General features: G+C 42.0%; 1 protein-coding gene across 3 annotated transcripts in view; it reads right to left on the bottom strand.

The window, feature by feature from the left end:
- Window positions 1-845: 845 nt before the first annotated feature.
- The window catches only part of KDM4B (lysine demethylase 4B), a 92623-nt gene continuing 71568 nt past the window's right edge, over window positions 846-21900 (bottom strand). For all 3 annotated transcript variants that reach the window (XM_055707162.1, XM_055707163.1, XM_055707164.1), the window contains 10 exons: window positions 19792-19970; window positions 18429-18651; window positions 15740-15816; window positions 15496-15551; window positions 14903-15011; window positions 9130-9315; window positions 8811-8975; window positions 7954-8073; window positions 5047-5139; window positions 846-3139 (listed from right to left, as the gene is read on the bottom strand). In XM_055707162.1, coding sequence (XP_055563137.1) covers window positions 2957-3139; window positions 5047-5139; window positions 7954-8073; window positions 8811-8975; window positions 9130-9315; window positions 14903-15011; window positions 15496-15551; window positions 15740-15816; window positions 18429-18651; window positions 19792-19970 — 1391 coding nt within the window. In that variant the 3' untranslated portion in view covers window positions 846-2956. The remainder of the gene's footprint in view (window positions 3140-5046; window positions 5140-7953; window positions 8074-8810; window positions 8976-9129; window positions 9316-14902; window positions 15012-15495; window positions 15552-15739; window positions 15817-18428; window positions 18652-19791; window positions 19971-21900) is intronic.

The following is a 21900-nucleotide window of genomic DNA, read 5'->3' as shown; positions in this document are numbered from 1 at the left end:
AAAGGAAGGAAAAGACGATGTTCTTCATCAGCCTCAGTTTTATCGGTCAGCTTTACCCATCAGATCTGGGAGCCACCTTCTCCTGCAGTACAGAAGACTTTAAACTTAGAAATGAAGAGACTCCAGTCCCCCAAAAAGTGTAATTCTGAAGTGCTCAACAGCCTTTAATTCATTATGAACCTAGAGGCAGAAGAAAAAAATATGCAAAAAATACATCACATCCTCAAACTAGTGGGAGAAAAAAAAAAAATCATTATTTTTATAGCACATAATCAGACACTTACAAATATACTTCACTGGAAGAAGGGTAGGAATGTGCATTTCCTATTTCCTTTTCAATAGTCTGATGCACAGAGGCTGTCAATATGGTCATTATAGATAATCTGCACAAGTCATTCCTAAACCAAAAAGAGGGATTTCAAAAGAAACAAAAAGGAAGAACCCTTGCAACAAGGAAGGGTATTCCACAGTTCCAGGTTCACGTTTAAACATAACTCAGCATCTGAATATGGGGGGAGGAAACACACTTTGTTTTTACAATATAAATAAAATTTTGAAAAGGTACTACATATGAATACAGCAATGGTGCTATTTCAGTCAGGACTTCAACATGCAGAGGAAATTCCCCATTGCTCACAACCACTCATCCCACCCCCCCTTCCCCTCCCACCTCCAAAAAAAAAATCCTCTGCTGTTTAAATTCTCTTTCAATTGTTTTGAATATTTCTCTTGTGGCCTGGCAACACTCTTACTCTTTTATACAAGCAAGTTTTCCACGAAATCATGTCTTAACCAACAAGAGACAGACATGTAGGAGTAACAACCAACGCTTTTAAGAACCTTGCCAATTTTTAAAACTTTTATTAGTCTCAGTTTGTTTTTATTCTTGGAGACATCTACTGAAAATGTCAAAAACTCAGAAATAAAAAAAAAACCTGTTTCAAACGTCTTACAAACACGCACGCGTGCACACGCGCACAGACACCACACACAAACAAAATAACCCGTAGCAGAGGCAGTAAGAAATCAAGGGAACTCCAAGTCTCTCAAGGGAGAGCAAAATCCAAAATAATAATAATAAAAAAAATTTAAAAATTGCTTTATTCTATCTCCACTCCTTCACTAGGACAGTTTAAAACCCATCAAGTCTCTTAAGATGCTAATCTACCATCTGCTAGCCCACAAATCCTTCCCACTTATTCCCTTAAAGATCCAGCTATAGTGTTGCTTAAAAACCTCTCCACGGAACAATGACCACCTTGCAAAGGGGCTTTTAAATTAAAAAAAAAAAAAAGAAAAAAACCAGAATATTGTCTCTTTCTGTCCAGTAATTTCAGGGAATTAAGTGGAAAAGATTGCTGTGCAGCATGCTGGACAGCTCTGCTGCTGGCGGGCCAAGGCAGGTGAGTGGTACCCCATGCCCTTGCCCCCCTTCACCCAGACACTGGGAGCCGTGGCCCCTTCCCAGCTCTGCACTAAGGCTGCCTTTTTCTTTCCCTCTGAATTGATAGAGGTCCTCCAGAGAGAGGGGAAGACTTTCCAGTGACTTCAGCAGGGGTTTGGATCAGGCTTTTTTACGAAACACTGCTCCATAACAGCTCTTCAACCGGAGGTGATTTTCAAGTGTTCCAAGTGGGAGCTGCCCACTCAATACTTTAGGATTTGTTTTTGCTTTTAACGTTCATTCAATTCTTAGTGAACTGAGTCCAATCAAAGGAAGGGCTTGCATTCTTCTTCCCCATGAATAACTCAAAGGCTCAGTCTTTACTTAAGTAAAGGATGTCACAACAATCAAAGATGTTTGGGGAATTTCTTCTTTAATAAGATAAAAGAAAAACATACAAAACACCTCCCAGGCTTCTGTCATGGAATGATTCTCACAACTGTAAGGAGCACAACTCAAAAAAAAAAAAAAAAAAAAAAAGAGACAAAGAAAAAGGTTCCTATGGGAGACATGCCTACCAGAGAGCTAGAGCAACCCCTTGACGCTCTAGTCTGCAGTGGGGAAGCGGGATGGCTCATAAAGGAACTAACACAAGAAGCAGCAACTTGCCAAAAACGGAGTGGCATAATGTAACTGAAAGCCATGCTGATTTTTAACTAGAAAGCAACTGTGATGGCAAAAGATGGGGAAGGAAGATGACAAGAATGACCAAAACCTGGCCATTTCTTCCCTAAGTCCCTTCCTGGTGACATGGCAGAAATGCACACATCTATCATATGTCTGTAAGAGAACTAACGTTAAGAAACATCCCAGCTATGAAATATTTCTTTCCCCATCTTCCCCAGCTTACAAAGAAGATAGTGTTTCTTTACAAAAAAGAACCCAGAACCTTCCAGGACACCTGGTCTTTCTCTCTCTCTCTCCCCCCACTGTAATACTAGTCACATTTCATTTGGGGGTGAAAGGGGAGGAGGATTTTATTTATTTTCTGTTTTAAAGCCATAATCTAGAAAAATTTTTTGTGGAAACTTTTGTTTTCCTATTTTTGTTTGCTTTTTTTTTTAATAATGCTCATTTATAGAAAACTTCACAAAGGTTACGTCTATGTACAGAAAACACAATTCCAAAGGCTGCTTCAGTAGTCAATGTAATAGCACCTTTAAAGACAAAAGTTTGACATATTTTAAAAAGTCATCTTGTTATACTTTAACCCTTTCCAAGCCTCGTAACAAGGAGCCCGTCACAAAGTACATTAGTACAAACTCTTCCAAAGTCTCTGTGTGAAATGCTGTCTGAAGGTTTTTTCAAGGTCCCTACTCTACTGGTCAGCAACATCTGGCAAAGTGGAGGTAGCGTGCAGCCAGACGGGATTTCCTTGCCGTCCAAACCAAGAGCAGATGAAAGAAATTCACAGCAGGCTACTGCACAGGGCTGGTCTTCCACCGTTTCCTCGTTATTTTATTTTTCCATAGGCCTGAAAAGGGTTAATTGAATATTTTTAATCAATTCTGGTTAAAACATGTTGCTCTGAGTTCCTGGCTGGTACTGTGTCTGCAACAGGCTCTCCATAAAGGCCAAGTAATCTGGGTTTTGTCCGTATTCTTCAGGATTTCTTGAATTCCCCAGCCGGGGACGCTTGGCTCTCACTTCATCTCCCGAAAATACATCTTCCTGAGGGGCCCCAGTGCTGAGGGACTGCAGGAGACACGAAAGTACAATCATTAGAGGCACAGCAGGAAAACAGGCAGACACACAGGTGCAGACGATGGAGCATGCCTGCGTAACGACAGCAGGCATAGCAAGTGAACAATTTGGTTCACAGCATTTCTGCAGAAAAAGAGAACCCTGAAACATGCAAAGCACACAGCGCGAATTAAAAATTCTGGGCTCCTGAAACCAAACTGGAAAGAGAAACCCTCACGTTGCCTTCTTTCTGTTTCAGAATATCCTTCACTTCAGCTCCTGCCTCGTCAATTCTCTGTTTACTCCTATCCTCCTCCGCCTCTTCAGGTTGTTCATTCCCAGTAGAAGGCAGAGAGGAAAATGGGGCTTCCCTAACGTGTTTAAAAAACAAAGACCCAGAGGAAGCACGTGGGCATCACTATACCGACAACCGGCTTCTGTTCGTCCTGCTCTTAAACCCTCAAATGAGATGCATTTCTGGGTAGAAATTATCATCTCCTATGGCTTTGTTCCTCCTTCTGCTGTACTGCATTAAAGCCCCGTGAGCATCACTTCCCACAGAGCACAGTCAAACACTTCTGGCAGCTGAAAGGACACGAGAAAAGCCCGAGTTTCAAACTGACTCAAGACTTCCTGTTCACTCTCCAGCTCACATTCCGTTCTCTGGAACTGTTCTAAAGCCCGATGTCTCCGCTGCAGAGAGTATGTTCTTTCCAAATCCTGTACTTCAGGGCTCCAACAGGTTGTCTCTATTATTAGACAAGCTTAAGTAAACTGGAATATTGTGCACATCTTGGAAATTAATTCTACAGTGCTGCTTTGCCACCAGAAGTCTTTCAAGGATAACAAGGTAAATTATTATTAACCTCTGAAAATCTATGCCATGAGGTCTTACTGATACGAACAACCTTAAACAAGATGGAGAAGCCACTCAGAGCGACATTACAGGAAGCATTTTACACAAGTGGTTTTTGGGTAGAACATTTCATGCATAAGTAAACAAGTTTTCTCCAAATTGTCATCAGTTCTTCCACAGAACTGCCTGTCACCAGGCCACTTTTGACGATGTGCATCTTGCACTCCTGCTAGCGGCCATGGATTCACAGGTTCAGTGAACTACACCAGTAGTTAACTCGGCACAGCGATTCCTATCATCTCAAGGGAAGGTTGGTGCAGCCTCTTTTTGTCTTGTAAAAGAGACAGAAGCCCAGAACCTTATCACAGGTTAACTTTGTGGATCTGTCCCTATCCTGCAGTGGCTGACGTGACAAACATTTGGAATGAAGAAGAAAACCGTATATTCTGGATTTGCATAGAAACCAGTCTCACCATTTGTTTAAATGGGGTAACTTCAAAGGTTAGAACACCGGGTTTGAAAACACCCAGCAAGTCCGGAACCAAAAAAGCTATGAAATAAATTCCTCCTATTATATGCGCTCAGTAATTCCATTGTATGCAGCTAAAGACAGCCGATTAAGAGCTTTATAGATAAGACTTATGTTCTAAATCTCCTATTTGCTGAAAAATGGGGGTTCAGCCCCCGTCGCTTATTGGTTCTCCAGAAACGCCTCAGCTGTAGACCGATTCACCTCACTTCTGATGAAAGGCAGTATTCAGACAGAATGGCAGTCCACATAACTAAATTCATACGGTGTAAAATGATATGAACATAACCTTTTAACCAGAGAAACCAAAAATCAGATCTGAACACGTGAAAGGGGAAAATCATTTAAATGCTTCTCAAGCATGTACCCTCAAGGATTTCTTCTACTCTGCGTATTTTGTGAAAGACAAGTGGTTTTGCAGCCACAGAAACTGGAGGCTGCATTGACCTAATGTCTAAACAATATGCTAAGGAAATGTGAATGAGTATCGCAACCCACAGCTATTTTCACAGGTTTTGTTCCTTTGATACCCACCAGGCGAGACTTCACTCTCTTGGGAAGCTCTTCCTCCAAGGTATAAATATCACCACGCTTTACCATTAGTTGAGAACCATCTTCAAACTCAACCTGCAGAGTAGGCAGAAGATGAAATAAGAACTTGGCTTCGACACAGTACTTGAACAGTCCGTTCCCAGACTACGCCACACACAGTCGTTTCATGGGAATACCAAGGAAGCATCAGGGGCCAGCTCCCACGGATGATCCCCTGTTCTCGGCACTGCACATCTCTAGGATTGCCCTAGAATGAGCAACCCTAAGCTGTGTTAAGGATGCTGAACCCAAAAAGTGCCAGTTTCAGTGCTGCTCAGACACCCCGGTCTTATCCAGCCCAAGTGGTTTCATTCAAGTGCTCCTACGGATCCTAAAATGTCTACATTCCAGCTGGACCAGCACCTCTGCTCCCCGCTCCCAGCCAGAGCACTAAAGATTTCCACTGATTTTTGATTCAAATCCTGAGAAAAGCAGCTTTTCACTTACAATAAAAGGCAGCCCTGTATTCAGGCCAATATGGTAATAATAATTCCTTTCATCTTAAACAAAGCATTTTCACATGTCAGAGGGAAACGACTCCAGCTACTAAAATACATTTGTATTTTAACAAGCAGAAATAAGTCAGCCAGGTACAACAAATGGTGGTAACTCCTCATGTCCAACCTTTTTTGCTAAGCACTGATTGTATCAATTATGCATCACATGTTACAGGAAAGTTTATTTATGGAAACGTGCATATAGAAATGTTAAAACTATTGAAAGTTTTTAAGAGATTCTCATTTCCTTTGCTCAAGAGTTATTACGCCTTTCAGGATAATGCAGGACATAAGCCACAGGTCAACGCAGGGTGTCAGCTTCAGACAGGGTAAATTCAGAAGGAAGAAAGCATCCGTGCTCTGAACTCCTCCTCGTGCGCTGCCCAGGTCTTGCTGCTCATCAGTTAAGCAAGCTCAGCGATGCCTGCTGAGGTCCCTTAACTGAGCAGATACATCAGCTGCAAGAGCTACACAGGTGGGAGAACAGGCTTGGAAAGATGAGCCCTGCTGAGGTGGTTTAAGATGCTACTGGTCCCGTTTACTCTGTGGTTTTACAGAGCACCGCTACCGTAACTGAGTCAGGAGGGAACACGAATTACAAAGTTTAACAGGGGAGGCACAAGCAGTTGCCATCTGCCATTTCCACTACACAAGCACAACTTCCAGCAGAAGCACAGGACTTGCAACTGAGGGTAGTGCCATCTCAACTACCACTGACTGGATTTTGTTTAAGTTCCAAATTATGGGTATGGGTTAGACCCCTGTTATGAACACACCTTAGAGCAAGTTACAAGACAGTCATTTCGGCTTAATTGTAAAAAAAACCCCACATATCTCATCTGAGCACACAAAGTACAGACTTAAAGAGATGTGAACTGGGAAGCCACTGCAAAAAGTTTAACATGCCAAAGCTAATCCATGCCTTCCTCCTATGAACACACTTATTTCGTAACAAAACTGTGTTTATAAATATAATCCTATTCCAAATCAGATAAAAGATATGCACCATAAGCACTGAATAAGTATCTACATAGGGAACCAATGTGGAAAGCCATTCAGGCTATTTCCCCCATGGAGAAGAGCTTTACTTACAGGTAACTGCTTGATTTGAAAAACACAGGCGACTCATGCATATTTTTCTGTCATCTGGCACTATCAGCGGAATAGCCTATTTCAAATTATTGTGCCTTAGAGAAATCAATGACAATTTCCTATACTGTGATTAAACTGGAAAGCATGCATAACAATAGATCTTTATGGAACTATATGTTGTACTTTATTCATAACCACGGTCACCTCAGATCACACCTTCTCTGAAGCAGTTAACATCCATTATACACACCAAAAAGACTGTTAACTGACAAGGTGGATCATTGTGCTCTTCACACAGATATGCAACGCTCTGTGTAGAAAGGACAGAAAACAGAACTCCATTCCAAACAAATATAAGATAAGGGACTTCCTCTCCCTTTTGTCCAGAGGCATCAATCTCTTAAAAATAACAATTACTTGCAAATTTCAGCGTATTTTTCAAAAGGATGTACATAAAGTATACTTTCCAAATCACTGTTATTTTCAATTTCTTGGTACCATTTAAAAAGGATTTAATCAAATGAATGTACTGCATTTTATAGAATTTTCTTTACTGAAATACTAACACAGTGTACCAGGTTAAATCTTCCTTTAGTGACTATTACAACCTTCCACAAACAAGAATCTTGTATGTGGAACAAATTCAAAGACAAAAAAATACTGTCTGCTGTTTTTCTCACCTTAAAACCAGAGATGGTGAGAGCGTATGACTGAAGGTTCCCAGCTCCTCAAACAAGAGCATCAGGACATTATTCCCATATGATGATGATGCTCCACAAAGTACCCTCCCATGACCAGAGGATTATTCCCACCCTGAAGTAGTCTCCTGACCCATTGTTTCCCTTACTTCCTCTCAAAGCATCTAGAAAAGTTGTAATTACGGAGTTATCAACTCATGGGGAGCTACAGATGACAAGCTCAGCTCCAGCCACAGGACAGCCGCCAGAGAACAGTTCAAATGGGTCACTTCTGACCCGAGTCACATCTGAGCTATAATGAAATGGGCAAATTTATTTTATATCTTAAAAGCAGGTACAGTCTAGACATATGCCTGTCCCCACGTCCACATTCTGTGACAGAAACCCTTTACCCTGATCCTATTTTAACACTGTATTTCTCTCTAGACTACCAGCACTATTAATTTCAGAAGGCAAATTCTCCCTTCCTGACCAGAGCAAATATTCAACACTAGTGAGCTATACAATTCGAGCAACAATCAGACATGTTGACATGAAGTCTGTGGGTACTCTTCCATACTCACCTGGTAAATCTGACTGATCTGGGCTGCAATAAACTTGGCCTTATAGATGATTCCATCTGTCCACTGCAGTTGAACCAACTCACCCTCTGGAGGGGGTCCCATTTGGATGCAGTCTCTGCTCTGAAGACACAGAGTGAAAGAGGTCAGACAGCCCACACACACCAACAAAGCTCAACAAGTAGGTAAAGAGGTGTGTTAAAGTCACTGCTCAAGGCACTTGCTACGTAATGCTGTAATTAAGTAAAAGGGAGTTTCTGCACTTCTGATTAACTGCAGTTATCTCAAACAAAACCATTCACCCACGAGAGGCCAGAAACACCTGCTTTTGGTGAGAGTACTCAGTTCTAGGAAGTTTCTTATTACAAACCCCAAAAGATCAGAGCTCCTGTATCAACAAAAGCAAGGGGGGTGACCTGCTCTGCTTCACTGGTGAATCAGTGGTGCAATCAGGAAGAGAATTCATGAGCTGACAAGCCAGTCTCTTCTAGACATTCCTTCTATTAAGCGAATCCCTATTTTGAACCAAAAGTGCTTACAGACAATCCACTTCCCCCATGAATCTCACTTGTCAGTTGAAAAATAGATTATTCAACCACAGAACAAAGAGGATGCAACTTAAAACAAACACCGCTTTCTGTTAAGCCATCTGCATACAGCAAAATCACATCTTTGTAAAGGAACAAAAAAGAATGAAATATCATAAACAAGAGTAACAAAGAGCAGCATGAGCTTTTCTATGCAAGCAGCAACTTCTAAGTTTTACTTTGCTGCCCCACCCCAAAGCGCACAGAAGAGGAATGCATGCATGACACTGCGCTGATCTGTAAGGGTAACAGTCTCCACAGAGGGCTGCTTACAATAATGCTTTCTGGGTACACGTTGTCACTGTATGAGCCATCGTCAAAGTTCACTTCATAGAAAGTCTGTGTTGTCATGCCAATAACTTTACATCTGTAGTAGAGTCCATTCCGGTTCTTTGTGATCACGGTCTGTCCAAGGGTCACTTCCCTTCGAAACTGAATCTGTGCATAGAGAAAGGGGAATAACCTGTAATTTTCAACCATAAAAGCTGCATCGAAAATATAGGCGCAGACAGACTGCTCTACAAAAAAACCCGCCACCAAATAACAAACCAAACTAAACCAAAAAACCCCAACCCAAACCCAAGACACGTACATTCTGGTTAGCTGCTTTGTGTTTGAAGCAAGTGATGGACACAACATAGGGCCAGTCATCTGGCTCCATGGGCACGCCGGCTGCGTGTGCGCAGGTCACGTGGAAGGACGTGGAGCAGTGCTCATAGGAGCACTGGATGCAGGCACCAGACACTTTCTTCATCCGTTTCCGACAGTACACGCATTTCTGAAAAGAAACACAGGTCAGTGTTACGTGGGCAGCTGACAGCAGCTTAACGCCTGTCGTAGGGCACCGTGTTACGTGACGTGGTAGAGAAGTCTGTATCGTTCGTGTCTGGGGCCCAGAAGCCACAGCCACAAACAGTGATGTTTGCCGCTGAGAGGTCAAGTCCAACGCTTCCAGAATTGCCTGCATACACTTGCCTACAGTCACTCATAAGCCAAGAAACTCCAGCAGATACCAACTTCTCATTCCCTCAAACGTGGCCAGGAGGTCAGCGCTCCGGCACCACACTGGACAGCGGAGCAGCCCGAAATCCAGGCTGAGCCTGTCGGCGGGAGGGCCGAGGGGAAGGGAGGGCGCAGCAGGCACACAGGCACCCCTGACAGCAGAGAACTGCTGCAGCTCAGTACTCATCCTCCTTAGGTACACAAAACGTACCTGCGTTAATTCAAACGGCAGCTGGATCTTCACAGCTACACTGATAGAAAATAACGTTTTCATTTTTTGAAGGAACAGAACACAGAATAACTGTGCAATAATTTGTTCTATTATATTTAATGGAACATTATACCTATTAGATCTAATAGAATATAATTTTATACAGCGGAACAAAGATATTGCATGTTTATTTCACACGCGTAAACATATCAACCGTAACTTTTTTATTGGTATCCATGCCAGATTAGCTATTTTAGATCATTCAGTCACTGTTTTTCAAACAAAAGAAATACAAACATTGTACCAGACACCAGAATTACAGGGGAAAAAGAGGTATGAAATCTTTCAGTATTTTTTAAAACTCACTGTCTGCAAAGCAGACCCAGTTATTAGGCTGCTCTAATCAGGCAGCACTTAGGGGGAAAGGTAGGTCATCAACTTAAGATGTGTGACTACTTTAAAGAAAGAAATCTAAATTTTTTCAAAGCTAAAAATCATAAGCCTTATGGCACTGTAGACTTGGCAGCAAGCTTTAGGTGTCAGTGGGAAACGAGAGACATCTCCTCATTCCCTAACAGCACCAAAGTCTTGTTTCCAGCCCCTCAGAAATACAGAAGACCAGATTTTGGGAATAAAAATCTGAAGGAATTAGAAAAGAGAAAAAGAAAGAAATTGTGCAAGTTGGATTCTTGCATAATGTTTCCAGGGAACTATTTGGAAACACCATTTCAGCTTTTAACGTCTTAAGTCTAGGGAATCTGTCACTGATTGATGGCAGCATCTTTACCTTATCCGAGGCTTGGACAAGGCAAATCAGGGGAAAATTAATATCACACACGAGACGAACATGCATTTTATTTGTTAGCATGAACAGCTCACATAAATAAAATCCTGAGAGATTCTTATATGCTCATGAATGACTATACAGCTATGTAATTTATTTATTAGAAAGAAATAATTTCCACGTATAAGGAGGGCCAGAGGAAAGCAGTAATTTTTAGTGCCCATTTCCAGATGACCGCCTCCAACGCACACCAACCAGCTCACTCCAGCCACTGCCCCTTCCCAATCCATCCATCCTCTAAACACATATGTCCTGCAAATATGCTACAACACACGAATGACAGATTCTTCTTCCCTCTACAGCATCTGATGTTAAACAGAGCCTTTCCTCCCCTCGCTCACTCTTCAGGGCCTCTCATTTACCTCACTCCCATTAAAACGCTGCTCAAAAGTACGTAACATCACAGAACACATGACCTAAATTTTCAGATCCGTATAAATTACTCCATCCCACGGGACTAGAAACGCAACATAAGCTGCATAAGATCACACAATAAGCCAACACAACCCCCAGAAGTATAAATTCACTCTGCTTCTAGATGTGGGGCGATTTTAAAAGCGTACCCGCAAAAATACGAAGAGGTGTACCATATTATAAACTATCCAGTAAATGCAAAAAAAGAATTGCCACATTTCAATGTTAGGTTTTATTTGTGTTATCATAGCTAAGAGGCAGGGCCCCACTGTGCTAGCTACAATGTGTTGCCAAGACAAATAAAAGACCAGCCCTTCTCCAAAAAGTATTTCTCTTCCTTGAAAGCAAAACGTGCAAAAGGGAGACACGTTCTTCACTATTTCTGCGCAACACCACCCCTCCTAACCAGGGTCTGCCCCACATGTATATGAAATCAGTCAATTTCACTTCCTGTGAATTAACTGAAGTCAGTATGTTTACACCAAAGATTAATTTGGCCTTTTTGCTTAAACTAACAAAAGCCAGGAAATTCAAAGCCAGAGCCTCAGTGCTGCCAGAACGTGGGGTTTAGTATTTAATAAGCTATGCCTTTATCGCTCTGTAAACCATGTTCCAAAGCTAGATAAGCACCACAGCAAAGTGCACAGCAGGAACACGGCGCTGAAAGCAAGTCAATAGCAATGAGATCTCATTATTAAACTGTCAATACCTAATTCTCCCACCAGCAGGGACACCTGCTGATATACAGCTTGCTCAGTCCTGCCTCTCAGGGGAGCATTAACCCTCCCATATCAGGATCTGCCTTATTGATGTAAACAGGGTTCTTCCCAGCCAGAAGGATTAGCATGCACCTAATGACACCCCAGCAGCAAGACAAACTTCTTACGACAGGCAAAAGAGCTACACTAATGGAATATTCAGAGGAAATACGATCAAAAAGATGAAAGAAAAACATGAGCTAGAATGAGACTGAAATGTAGAGGGTGGTGGAAAGGGTGAAAACGCAGACCTGGAAGCATGGGAGATGGGATGGACAGAAGCAGTGGTACCAAGTGCTGCAGTAAAGCAGCATATTTAGATTTAAAGACATTTTCTGTGGGAGGGGAGGTAGCAGGGAGAGAGAAGGTGCAAAGCACAGGAGAAAAATCTGCAGAATAAATGCACACCAGAGAGTCGGGTCATAGCTAAGAGTAAGAAATAGGCTGTCTCCTGCATGATGAACACTGCAATTCATTTACTCCACTGAGGAATGACAGCTAATTATTCCAAATTTCCACGTCATAAATAATTTACGCACAGAGGCCCGTAATACACCATTAATCAGGAAGCATGCAAACTGCATTCTTTAAAATGATGTGATGCCTACAAATGCACTGAAAAGTCTGTGCCTGAAAGGGGAGGGCTCGTGCATCTCAAAGAACAAAATATACCTTTAAACAGATCGCTGTAACTCCTTGCCACCTCAGCCCTCTCACAGTAACTTAAAACAATACAAAAATATATTAAAAAATAAAAAAATAATCACAGATAACCCCTACCCCCCTCTTTCCTCCGTTATCTTAATCCATTCACTTCAACTGTCCTCAGCTTTCACATCATTCCTTCTTTCCTTTTTCAGCAAAAGGCCATCTCCAATTTTATCTAGTACCACATCAACTCCACCATTACCAAAGTCATCAGATCCAACACCACCACCTTTTACTCGGATTCAGTTTATCTTCCTAATCGCAGCTGCACACCTCCAAAACACAGCAAGTCCTCCACTGACTCCTCATGTGCTGCAACTTCCTATAAAGGATCCTACAACTCTCCACGATAGCTCACGAGTGTGTTTCTCTGCACCCCCTCATCCAGTTTAAATTTCCTTTGTACTTCTCGTACCAATGGTGCTACAACGACCACCACTGCCTTTACATCCTGCTACCCAAATGACCTTTTTTTAATCCTTACCTAGTTCATAACTCTAAAACCCATTTCCATTTTAGCACAAGATAATTTACTTCTTTCTTTCCTGTAGGAAACAACACTCATAATGTGTCACTCACTGTACATGGGGACAATGCCAACAAACTGTTTTCAACAGACACTGATGGTGCATGTATACATACCGTCATGGTGCTCAAAGTAACACAGAGGAGAAGAATTTTTCACTAATCAGTCTAAATACAACAGTACTTACATGATGACATTCTTGAGCATAGAGTAGTGAGGCTGAAAGCCTACTTCTTACATCCTAACAGCTGGTCTGTTTTACAGAGGGATCATGCTGGCGTGCTGACAGAAACTCAGGACCAAGACCTGGAGCTGTGTCCAAAGCCACCTGGACTAGCCAACGTGCCCTACTGGCAGAGGCGGCACAGATCCTGGCAGAAATCAAACAGCATTGCACCTCTAGGAAAGTTACTCCAATTATGACGAAGCAGTGTGCAGCACCACCCACGCTAACACTTTCCAAGGGAAGGGCTTAAGGCCAGGCTTTGGAAAGAACTGAGCTTCCAACCTGGCTAACTTCAGCCTAAGGAAGCACATCATTGGACTGTGTAAGTCCAAGTACTTAATACAAAAATTCTCTATCTTTCCTGAGACATAAAGAAAACATGAGGTGCAAACGGAATACAATGCTGAAGAAATCAACAAAGCTATGAAACTTTAATTCAGGAATGAAACAGGAAGATGTGTAGTAGGTCTGCACAGAGGCTTTGGACGGTATTCAGCGCAGAACGAAGCAACAGGGTTTTACGTAAATTAATACTGCCCTGGCTCTATAGGACTGTAAGGCAACCATCGAAGAGTTAAAGAATTAAGTCATGTTTCCTTGTGAGGCTCCATTAAGCAATACAAGTGAGTCTTGTGTAAAAGGATTTTTAGTTCATCGTTACAAGTGCTGGTAATGAAGAGGATGCATGCTGGAAATGTCAGATGATCCATAAAGAACCACTGCTGCAAGATTTATCACTCTCACATCACACCGCTCCATCACTCCGCCTGAATAATGAATGCTTTTTACATTCACATTTGTGTACAAAACCCATTTGCACAATAGAGAAATAACTCTGGAAGCAGACAGAGATTCTTCCTAATCTCTCAGCCAGGCCCTGGCTGGGCTGTGCGCACTAAATAGCTGTGCGTTAACAAATACATCAGTGCTAACCAACGTATCACTGCTACATCACCTTCCCCCGTACCACACTCCCAAATGTCGCCCAGCTGATTTCTGTATGGAAAAAAAAAGCGCAGCAAAAGCACCATTTATTTTGCAATAGCACACTATAATGACAGGGCATTAACTAACATTAAGATTAATTGCTCTGAGCTAACGAATCATCCATTTACTAATCCCTCAGATGAGGCTATGCAACTAAATAACAAGTTGTAGCTGGACTTTTATTAAAATCTTTGCAGTCCCTCACCTCAGAGTCATGGTCACAAAGAAATGTTTATTATTTTCTGAAAGAGATTTCCTGACAAGAAAAAGAGGAATGTTGTAAAGAAAGATGAATAAATTACAGATGAACAAGTCAGCAGCATGTCAGCTCCTTTCTAGTGACCACATCCCTTCACGCTTCTGCTATGCAGCACTTTCGGTAAATGAAGTTTTTAGGTAGTTTAGACCCGATTGCCAGGTGGGTATGCGTCCTAGGCTCTGCCCAGGGTAGGAGCACACTCCTAGAGTAAAGGCAGATCTGGTCATCACAACTTGTGTGTCAGAGCACTGAGACAGTACCTCAGAAGAAATCCAAATGATACAGCTTCCTACAGCATTTGTTGGAACTAAGAATGAGAACACCACCTCCAGTCTCAGCTACTTTATGATCCCACAATGTTCTGTCTAGCTTAAGTCTTTTTCTTTTTTTCCGCTCTTGTTTTCACTCTCTACAGGTAAAAGACACGTACCAGTTTCCATCTCTGCTCTGGAATAGCACTGATATCCACAGGATGACGCTCTATTACATTGAGAAAACGGGCTTCGGGGACAGCAATAGCACAGATTACATGGACCCACCTGGGAAAAAAAGTGAAGAGACAAATCTGAGTCTACCATTATTTAATTCAAATACTCAAGAGGGCTGTTAACATTTCTCTGACTCCCTCAGTATCAAGGCATATTTATGGTGGTAGGCAGCCTGGGCAACATTACCAACTCATTAACAATCATGGTCGCACAAGGCAAATGTCTCTGAAACAACAGGGATCAACCTTCTTGTGCATCTGATCTTGCATGTTACTAAACATTCCCTGAAAAGACTTTTCTCCAAGAAATAACCAAACTCAGCAAGCAGTCAGAGCCACGTTACCTCTGCTGTTGAGAAGCCTGGTGCCCAGTGTAAGACAGCACAGTTACCCAAGCTCAGACAGCCAAGTCAGCAATTAGCAGTGACCTCTGTAATGCCAAAACTAGGTGCTACACTGAGCATCAGGACCAAATTCACAACACTAGGAGATCAAATACAGTATGGTAGGAAAAAATACTAAAAAACACCACTTACCGTCCATCAGTGGTCATCTGAAGAGCTCCTCCCCTGAGATTACACAGGCAGCATTCCTGTAGGAATGAAACTCCTTCAGAACCGAACAAAAACCTCTGCTAGGCAGCCTATCTTTCCCAAAAAATGACTAACCACATCTGGAATGCCAAGGCCAATTGTACCATCCCACCACCCATCTCCGTTGAAGTATCTAATTAATTCCTGCACGAAGTTTTCTTTTGTCTCCAGAAGAGCAGATGCTTACCGCTGCCCATGCGTTGGCTGAGCACCGTGAGCAAGACCAACTTTCATTCACCAAGTCTGGACGTATTCCATAACAGCCTGAAAGAAATAAGGTTATATTTTTCAGAGTTATTCTAACATCTACAGTATTGACTTGTTGACTTTTCAGTTCAGAAACATCTCTGAAAACAGGTCTAGACAAAAGTCATAAGCAAAGACATCTTTGGGAAGTGGGGGAGAATTTGGGACCAGCAGGTCTAAAACCAAACCAAACAAAACCCCCCCCCCACAGGTAACCCTCAACATTTTCTTTTTTTTCTCTTTTGTAAGGACTACAATAGCAGTACTTTGATCCTTCAGGCAAGAACTGGGCTCAAAAGTGATGGTGCCACTACTGGAATGCATTCACGTTATCAAACCAGTTAAACCCACTGCATTTTAGCATGATTAAAGCAGTCATCTTTGCTAAGTGGTATGAGGAAGGACAAACACAGTACATTGCACGGAAATCAAATGCATGTATTTCACATACTTAACAGTATTTAAACTAATACTAATATCTCGTTATACAAAGTGTTAGAAACATTCAATTTTAGCACCAAATCCTCCTACCTACTTCTCCTGCAGCACCAGAATAGTAAAATGGTACTACACCCATTATAAAGACAGGGAAATAAGACCAAAAAAGCCCTTAAAATTAGAAATTAAAACAAAAAAGTAAGAGGCACTGAGGTTTGCCATCAAAGACAACAGGGAAAAGACACAGAAACAGTTTTAAAAAAGTGTATCTACCAGATTCCCGCAAGCTTGCCAAGCAAGCAGAGAATTAAACATATTGCAGATTGCTGGCCAGCATCCTAACTAACACAAAGCTCATCCCATGGCTTTTGCCTATCCTAACAAAACTGAACCTAAAATTTCCAGTGGGCATGACAGTCTCAAATTACTGAATTAAACTTAGAAGTTACTCAGAAAGCACTGAGATTGCCACAATAACCTGATTTATAAAAATCATCCACTTAACCAGATAAACATTATGTCAAAAAAAAGTCAATAATATAGATCCACAGCTGTTTTCTCCACACCTGATGTCTCTTTTCATCATACAGCAAATCAAGAAAGCAGATTCAGCCTAGTCCTAGAAAACAGGCAGGGGAGTTGAGTCTAAAAAACTGATCTGGAAACTGAAAGAAAAGTAGACAGCCTTAACTGAAATACTGCTGGACCACAAACCGGTGTAGAACGGGCTGAAATTTCAGCACTGACTTCTTGCTGCAGGATGACAGGCAGCTGGACTATGGGACCTGGTGGGAGAAATGCTCACACTTACAGAACACTGCGTTGTCCCATAAGGATGATCCTAGGGGACCAAAAAAAGTACGCTCTTATAGATTTTTGTCAACACCTTAAAAGCCCGGAAACCTTTGCAAAAGCTTTCTTCTCTGTACGCCCTTGCTGTTGTCATAAACTAGCACAGTTGGGTGAGGGCACTTCTCAATAACAAGCAGACTGCCAACTGGTTTTACAGCATGCTGCCAGATTAACCAAAATACACCTCAACACTGCAATCCTATAATAAAAGCAAATAGATTCTCTGCAGCAAAGTCAAAGGGATATCACAGTCTAGAAGTACAAACAGCAACAAGGAAACAACAAGGGACTACATCAAACTAGATTTAACTTCTGTCCTATCCTCAAGGGCAGAGCGCAGCCAAAATAGAAAGCCAAATTTCTCTACGCCCTGTCTGAGATCATCTTGCCCGCATCCCTCCGTCCCTAAACAGAATTTGGCCACTGAAACTATTTTGATAGACTGGACTATTGAAGACATATATGGATGTACAAGATGCAGCGTCTCTGTTCTGATCGCTACAGAGACTGCAATTTGTGAAGAAAGCAGTCTCTATCCTCATGCTCACTCTGCGTCACATGCTCACATGAGCCAAAAGCGACCAAAATCGTGGATTCAGTACAGAAATAAAAGTTGCATTCTAGTTCTCCACAAGAGACGGTCATGCTGAGCTGCATGGTGACCTGCGGACTATAAAATTGAAACAACAAAAGTAATTCCAGCTGATGCAAGTCAAATAAGATTTCCCATCTGTCAAGATCAAACAGCTGAACAGTAATTTGTCACATCTCCTAGTATGAGTGCAAATGTTAACTAGATGTTGTACAATCTACAGTGAAGGTACACTCTACTAGGATTAATCAGATCTTCTTTTAGACGTAACTATCAGGGAAACAGACAGACATATGTTGCTTTTTGTAATCAACTGCCATTACTACAAGCAGTAACACAGACACTAATAACATATCTCAGAAACTACTCCATAATCTCTGATGCACGCAGGAACAATACAGCCTTACCCAGCAGACCAATATCTGAACAAGCGAAAAGAGTGTGATCAGCTTTGTGATTTCTGCTTTATTACAAAAAATGGAAGATAACCGAACAAAGAATCTTCTCTGTGAGACAGAGAAGAATCAGCCAACAAAACAAACAGTAAAAAGGATATTTGTGCATATTTTTAAGATCACTGACTGCCAAGGAGGACTCGAATATACAGGCCTACTAGTACCACAAAAGGAAAAAGTGGAAGCGACAGGCATAGCAAGCGTGCCAAAAGAAATTAAATACAGGCCACAAACAAACTAACATGTGAGTTTCTCAATACCCAAAACGCTTTGGTGAAGAAGGAGACACTCACTAGCATGAACCTGCAGGCAGCATTTGGCACAGGATATCAAAGGACTGGTTCCATCTTCTCCAATGTATGAATTTGAAGGAAGGGGCTCCGTGTTTTCTCCACTCGAGGTAAAGCACATCTCCGGGATCAGAGGCTTGGTATTTTGTCCGCACTTAGAAAGGTGGACAAAAGAGGTGGTCTCCCCTGCTGAGACTGGGACAGCTTCTTTATCCATCTGTAAGGACTTAAAGAGAAAATATCATTGTATGGAATCACCTCTTCCCTGGTCAGAGTTTTAACTTTAAAATCACAGTGCTACCCTTGCAAAAAAAGTCATCCAACACTTGATGCCATGCAGCACAAATAATGAACTTTAAATCCTGTCTTCTCATGCACACCCCCACCCCTTTCTTTTGCTCCTCTCTCCTCCGTAGGCCTGTACTGAGATCTGTAATTTATTCTGAAAGCTCAAAGAAGTATTAGAATAATGAGAAGCTTTCCCTGATTTTCTTCTGTAAAAATCTAAATTCCTCATTTGCAGCTGAAAAAGGAAAATAGTAAAAGCAAGACCTTCCCTACCCCTCTCCCATCCTTTTGGCATCCTTCCCTACTCTCGCTGCAAGAATTTCTCCTGAAGGGCATTTCAAGGTTTCTGGTAGCAGACCAGAGTTTAAAAAAATGGATTAGAACAGTCCAGGTGTACTCAGTTTTCCTTACAAGCATTACACAACAACATCCGGCAATCGGAACAGATACTTTGTTTTCAGTCTGTATAATAAATCAAGAGATTTTATTGAAGGGGTAGGTGGGTTTTGCTTTTCTTAGAGGAAGTTTACAACACACATATACGTGCATCTAAGGTACATATTCCTAGCGGACACAGAAAGCCAGATATGGCTCTACAAGCATGCAAGAGCAAATCCATACACAACTGGGCAAATAACTAATTAATCTGATAAATTCTGCCTTTCTGCTCCTAACATATTCCAAAGCATATTGGTAGTTTCCAAAAACTGATATATGTGCTTACTCAGTAAATTTTTCTTTTGTTCCTTGTTTGCATATATTCAGAACTCCTGGCCCATATCTAAACAAGAGCAATCACATGCCCAGTAACATACATTCCCCTGCACGAAATGGTGTTGGTACTGCAAAACTCTTTAAACATGACTTAAAAAATGAAAGCTGAGAAAGCCAGCGAAGTCAGGAAAGGTAACAAAAGAAGGCTCCATCCACTGCCTCTGCCAAATGCAAACATACTTTGGTGTGCAAATTTATATGAGTCTTCTTTCTGTATTACAAAGGTCTGCACCACAACTTACACAGCAGCCACCCACTCAGCACCCACCACTGACATGTCCATCTGAGCTGTATCAGGAATTACCTGGTTATACGGGTAAAAGAGGGTACAGACAGCACAGTATGGCTCACTCAGGGCAGCAGCGGCATTGAATTTTCTTTCAGCTGGGAAATTATGTGCTTTATTCTTCCACTGGAGTGAAAGTAAAGATTTCAAAGCCTCTGGGTCACTCATATCTTCCTCTCCAGAAAATGGAAAGGTTTCTATAAAGGAAAAAAAAATAATCCCAAAACAACAGACAGTCAGCAGAGACAAAACACAGCAAGACAGGGTTAACAGCTTACGTTTCAACAACACAAGAAGTTCAATATGTAAAAACAGGTCAACTCATCCACGATCCCTCTTATGTGTATGCCTCAAGTACTTCTTTCATTGGGTATAATTTACACTTTATGGTAAAACAGACAAGACAGACACACCAATGCCCTAACAGAACAGACCATGAGGAAGGAGGAGGAAGAGAATCTAGATGTACAACCTTCCTAACTCTCTCTACTTTCTAGCTGTGGAAACCTAAGATATCCTCCTAATGAAGACAAGTTCAAAATGCATGATGCAAGTGCAAGGAAATCCCCCTTTCCTGTCCCCCACTGGGAGATGCACTCTCCAGAAGATGCGCATGCAGTTCACACCGGTTTGGTTAGGCCAGCTCCCAGTTCCCACCAGTCAGCAGCAAGTCACTTCCAACCTTGCCAAAGCATATCCCATACCTGTTTCTGCAAACACAAATCTTGGCCATAAGATAAGATATCCTGGGCTCAAGTTTTCATTTTACTTTTCTGCAGCTGCTTCACAGCTACTTCCATCAAGCAGCCACTAAGCCTTCAATTTGCATTCACCACCAGCTCTGCTTCTGCCAGAGCTCTGATAGGTACTGCTTGTGCTAATTAGTTCGCTAATTCTTTGTTTTTACAAAACCTTTAAAGGGCCCTTGGCATTTTACCACCACAGAATCCATTTGTGTCAGTTTGGGGGTCCAAGTTTCTTACCATTCCTTGTTAAGGACTTTTGAGTCACTGTAAGTGTTAAAGAAATTTTCCACACAAAGGTATGTGTAAATCCCTCACTGCACTGACAATCTGCAAAGTTTCCAAAAGAACAGCTTTGGCCAGGGGAACTCAAAAACATCTCCGTGGAACATTGTCCCCAGAGCTCAGCACGTTAAACCAAACTGTTCACTGCTTCACTGTTAATTACTGGAAAGACACAGTTAAATGTTCTGCTCTCAACAAGCCTAAGTCTCCTCCCTACTTCTACCTCCCTTTTCAGATTTTCGGACTCTTAGGTTACCAGAAAGGACAGAAGGAACTTGTAGTAAAACACTAATGGCTAAGTTTACATCTCAGATTTCAAAGGTTCCCCCAACTAATTGGATATATGTTTGCCACACAACGTGGGAAACGTTATTGCGTTAATTAATCAATCCTTTTTCTGACACGATGAATGCTGTCTGTGTATCTCTGTATCTCTATCACACTTCAAATGAGAGTTACTTCCTAAAAAGTGTCTTTTCTTACTGTCTTTTTATTTTCATCTCTGTATCCAAAGGCTAACAGTAATCACCGATACCATCGCCTTTTCCACAACACCGCCCAGGATGCTCCTGGAAAGGGAGCCCACCAGGAGCAGCCGGGCCAGCAGGCAGGTTGGGCTTTCCTTCCCCAAGGAAGATACCGCTCATGCCAGGAGCTGGCTGCCAGTTCAGTGTGCATCACACCAGAGCCAGCCCTCCAACAAAACAGATTTACAAGGAGGTGTTCCACAGTCTTAACTTCAGCCACACATGCTTATGTGTCCGGCCCTGTGTAAGGCACAGACAAAATTTTAAAAAGGCCAGTGACCTCGGGTACATAGATTGATACTTTCACGATGTCTTACTTCCAAAGCAGGGCTCAACCCTCACCTTTCGAAGAAATCAAGCACCTTTAATGACATTTCAAGACCTAAGCCAAAACCCAAACCACATGTTTCGCCAAATTTTAGTCAAGGCACATCAGGAGACAGGCAAGGATTTATAATACACTGAAATCAATGAAACCAGCATTGTAATCCAGAGTGACAGACTGAGAGAAAAAAGGAAGTGACTGTTGCACATTATCACCACCTTCACTCATTCCGGGATGGATTCTAGGT

This window comes from Falco cherrug, chromosome 4, assembly GCF_023634085.1.
Source record: "Falco cherrug isolate bFalChe1 chromosome 4, bFalChe1.pri, whole genome shotgun sequence".
Classification (NCBI taxonomy): domain Eukaryota; kingdom Metazoa; phylum Chordata; class Aves; order Falconiformes; family Falconidae; genus Falco; species Falco cherrug.
This window is presented reverse-complemented; position numbering and strand designations above follow the sequence as displayed.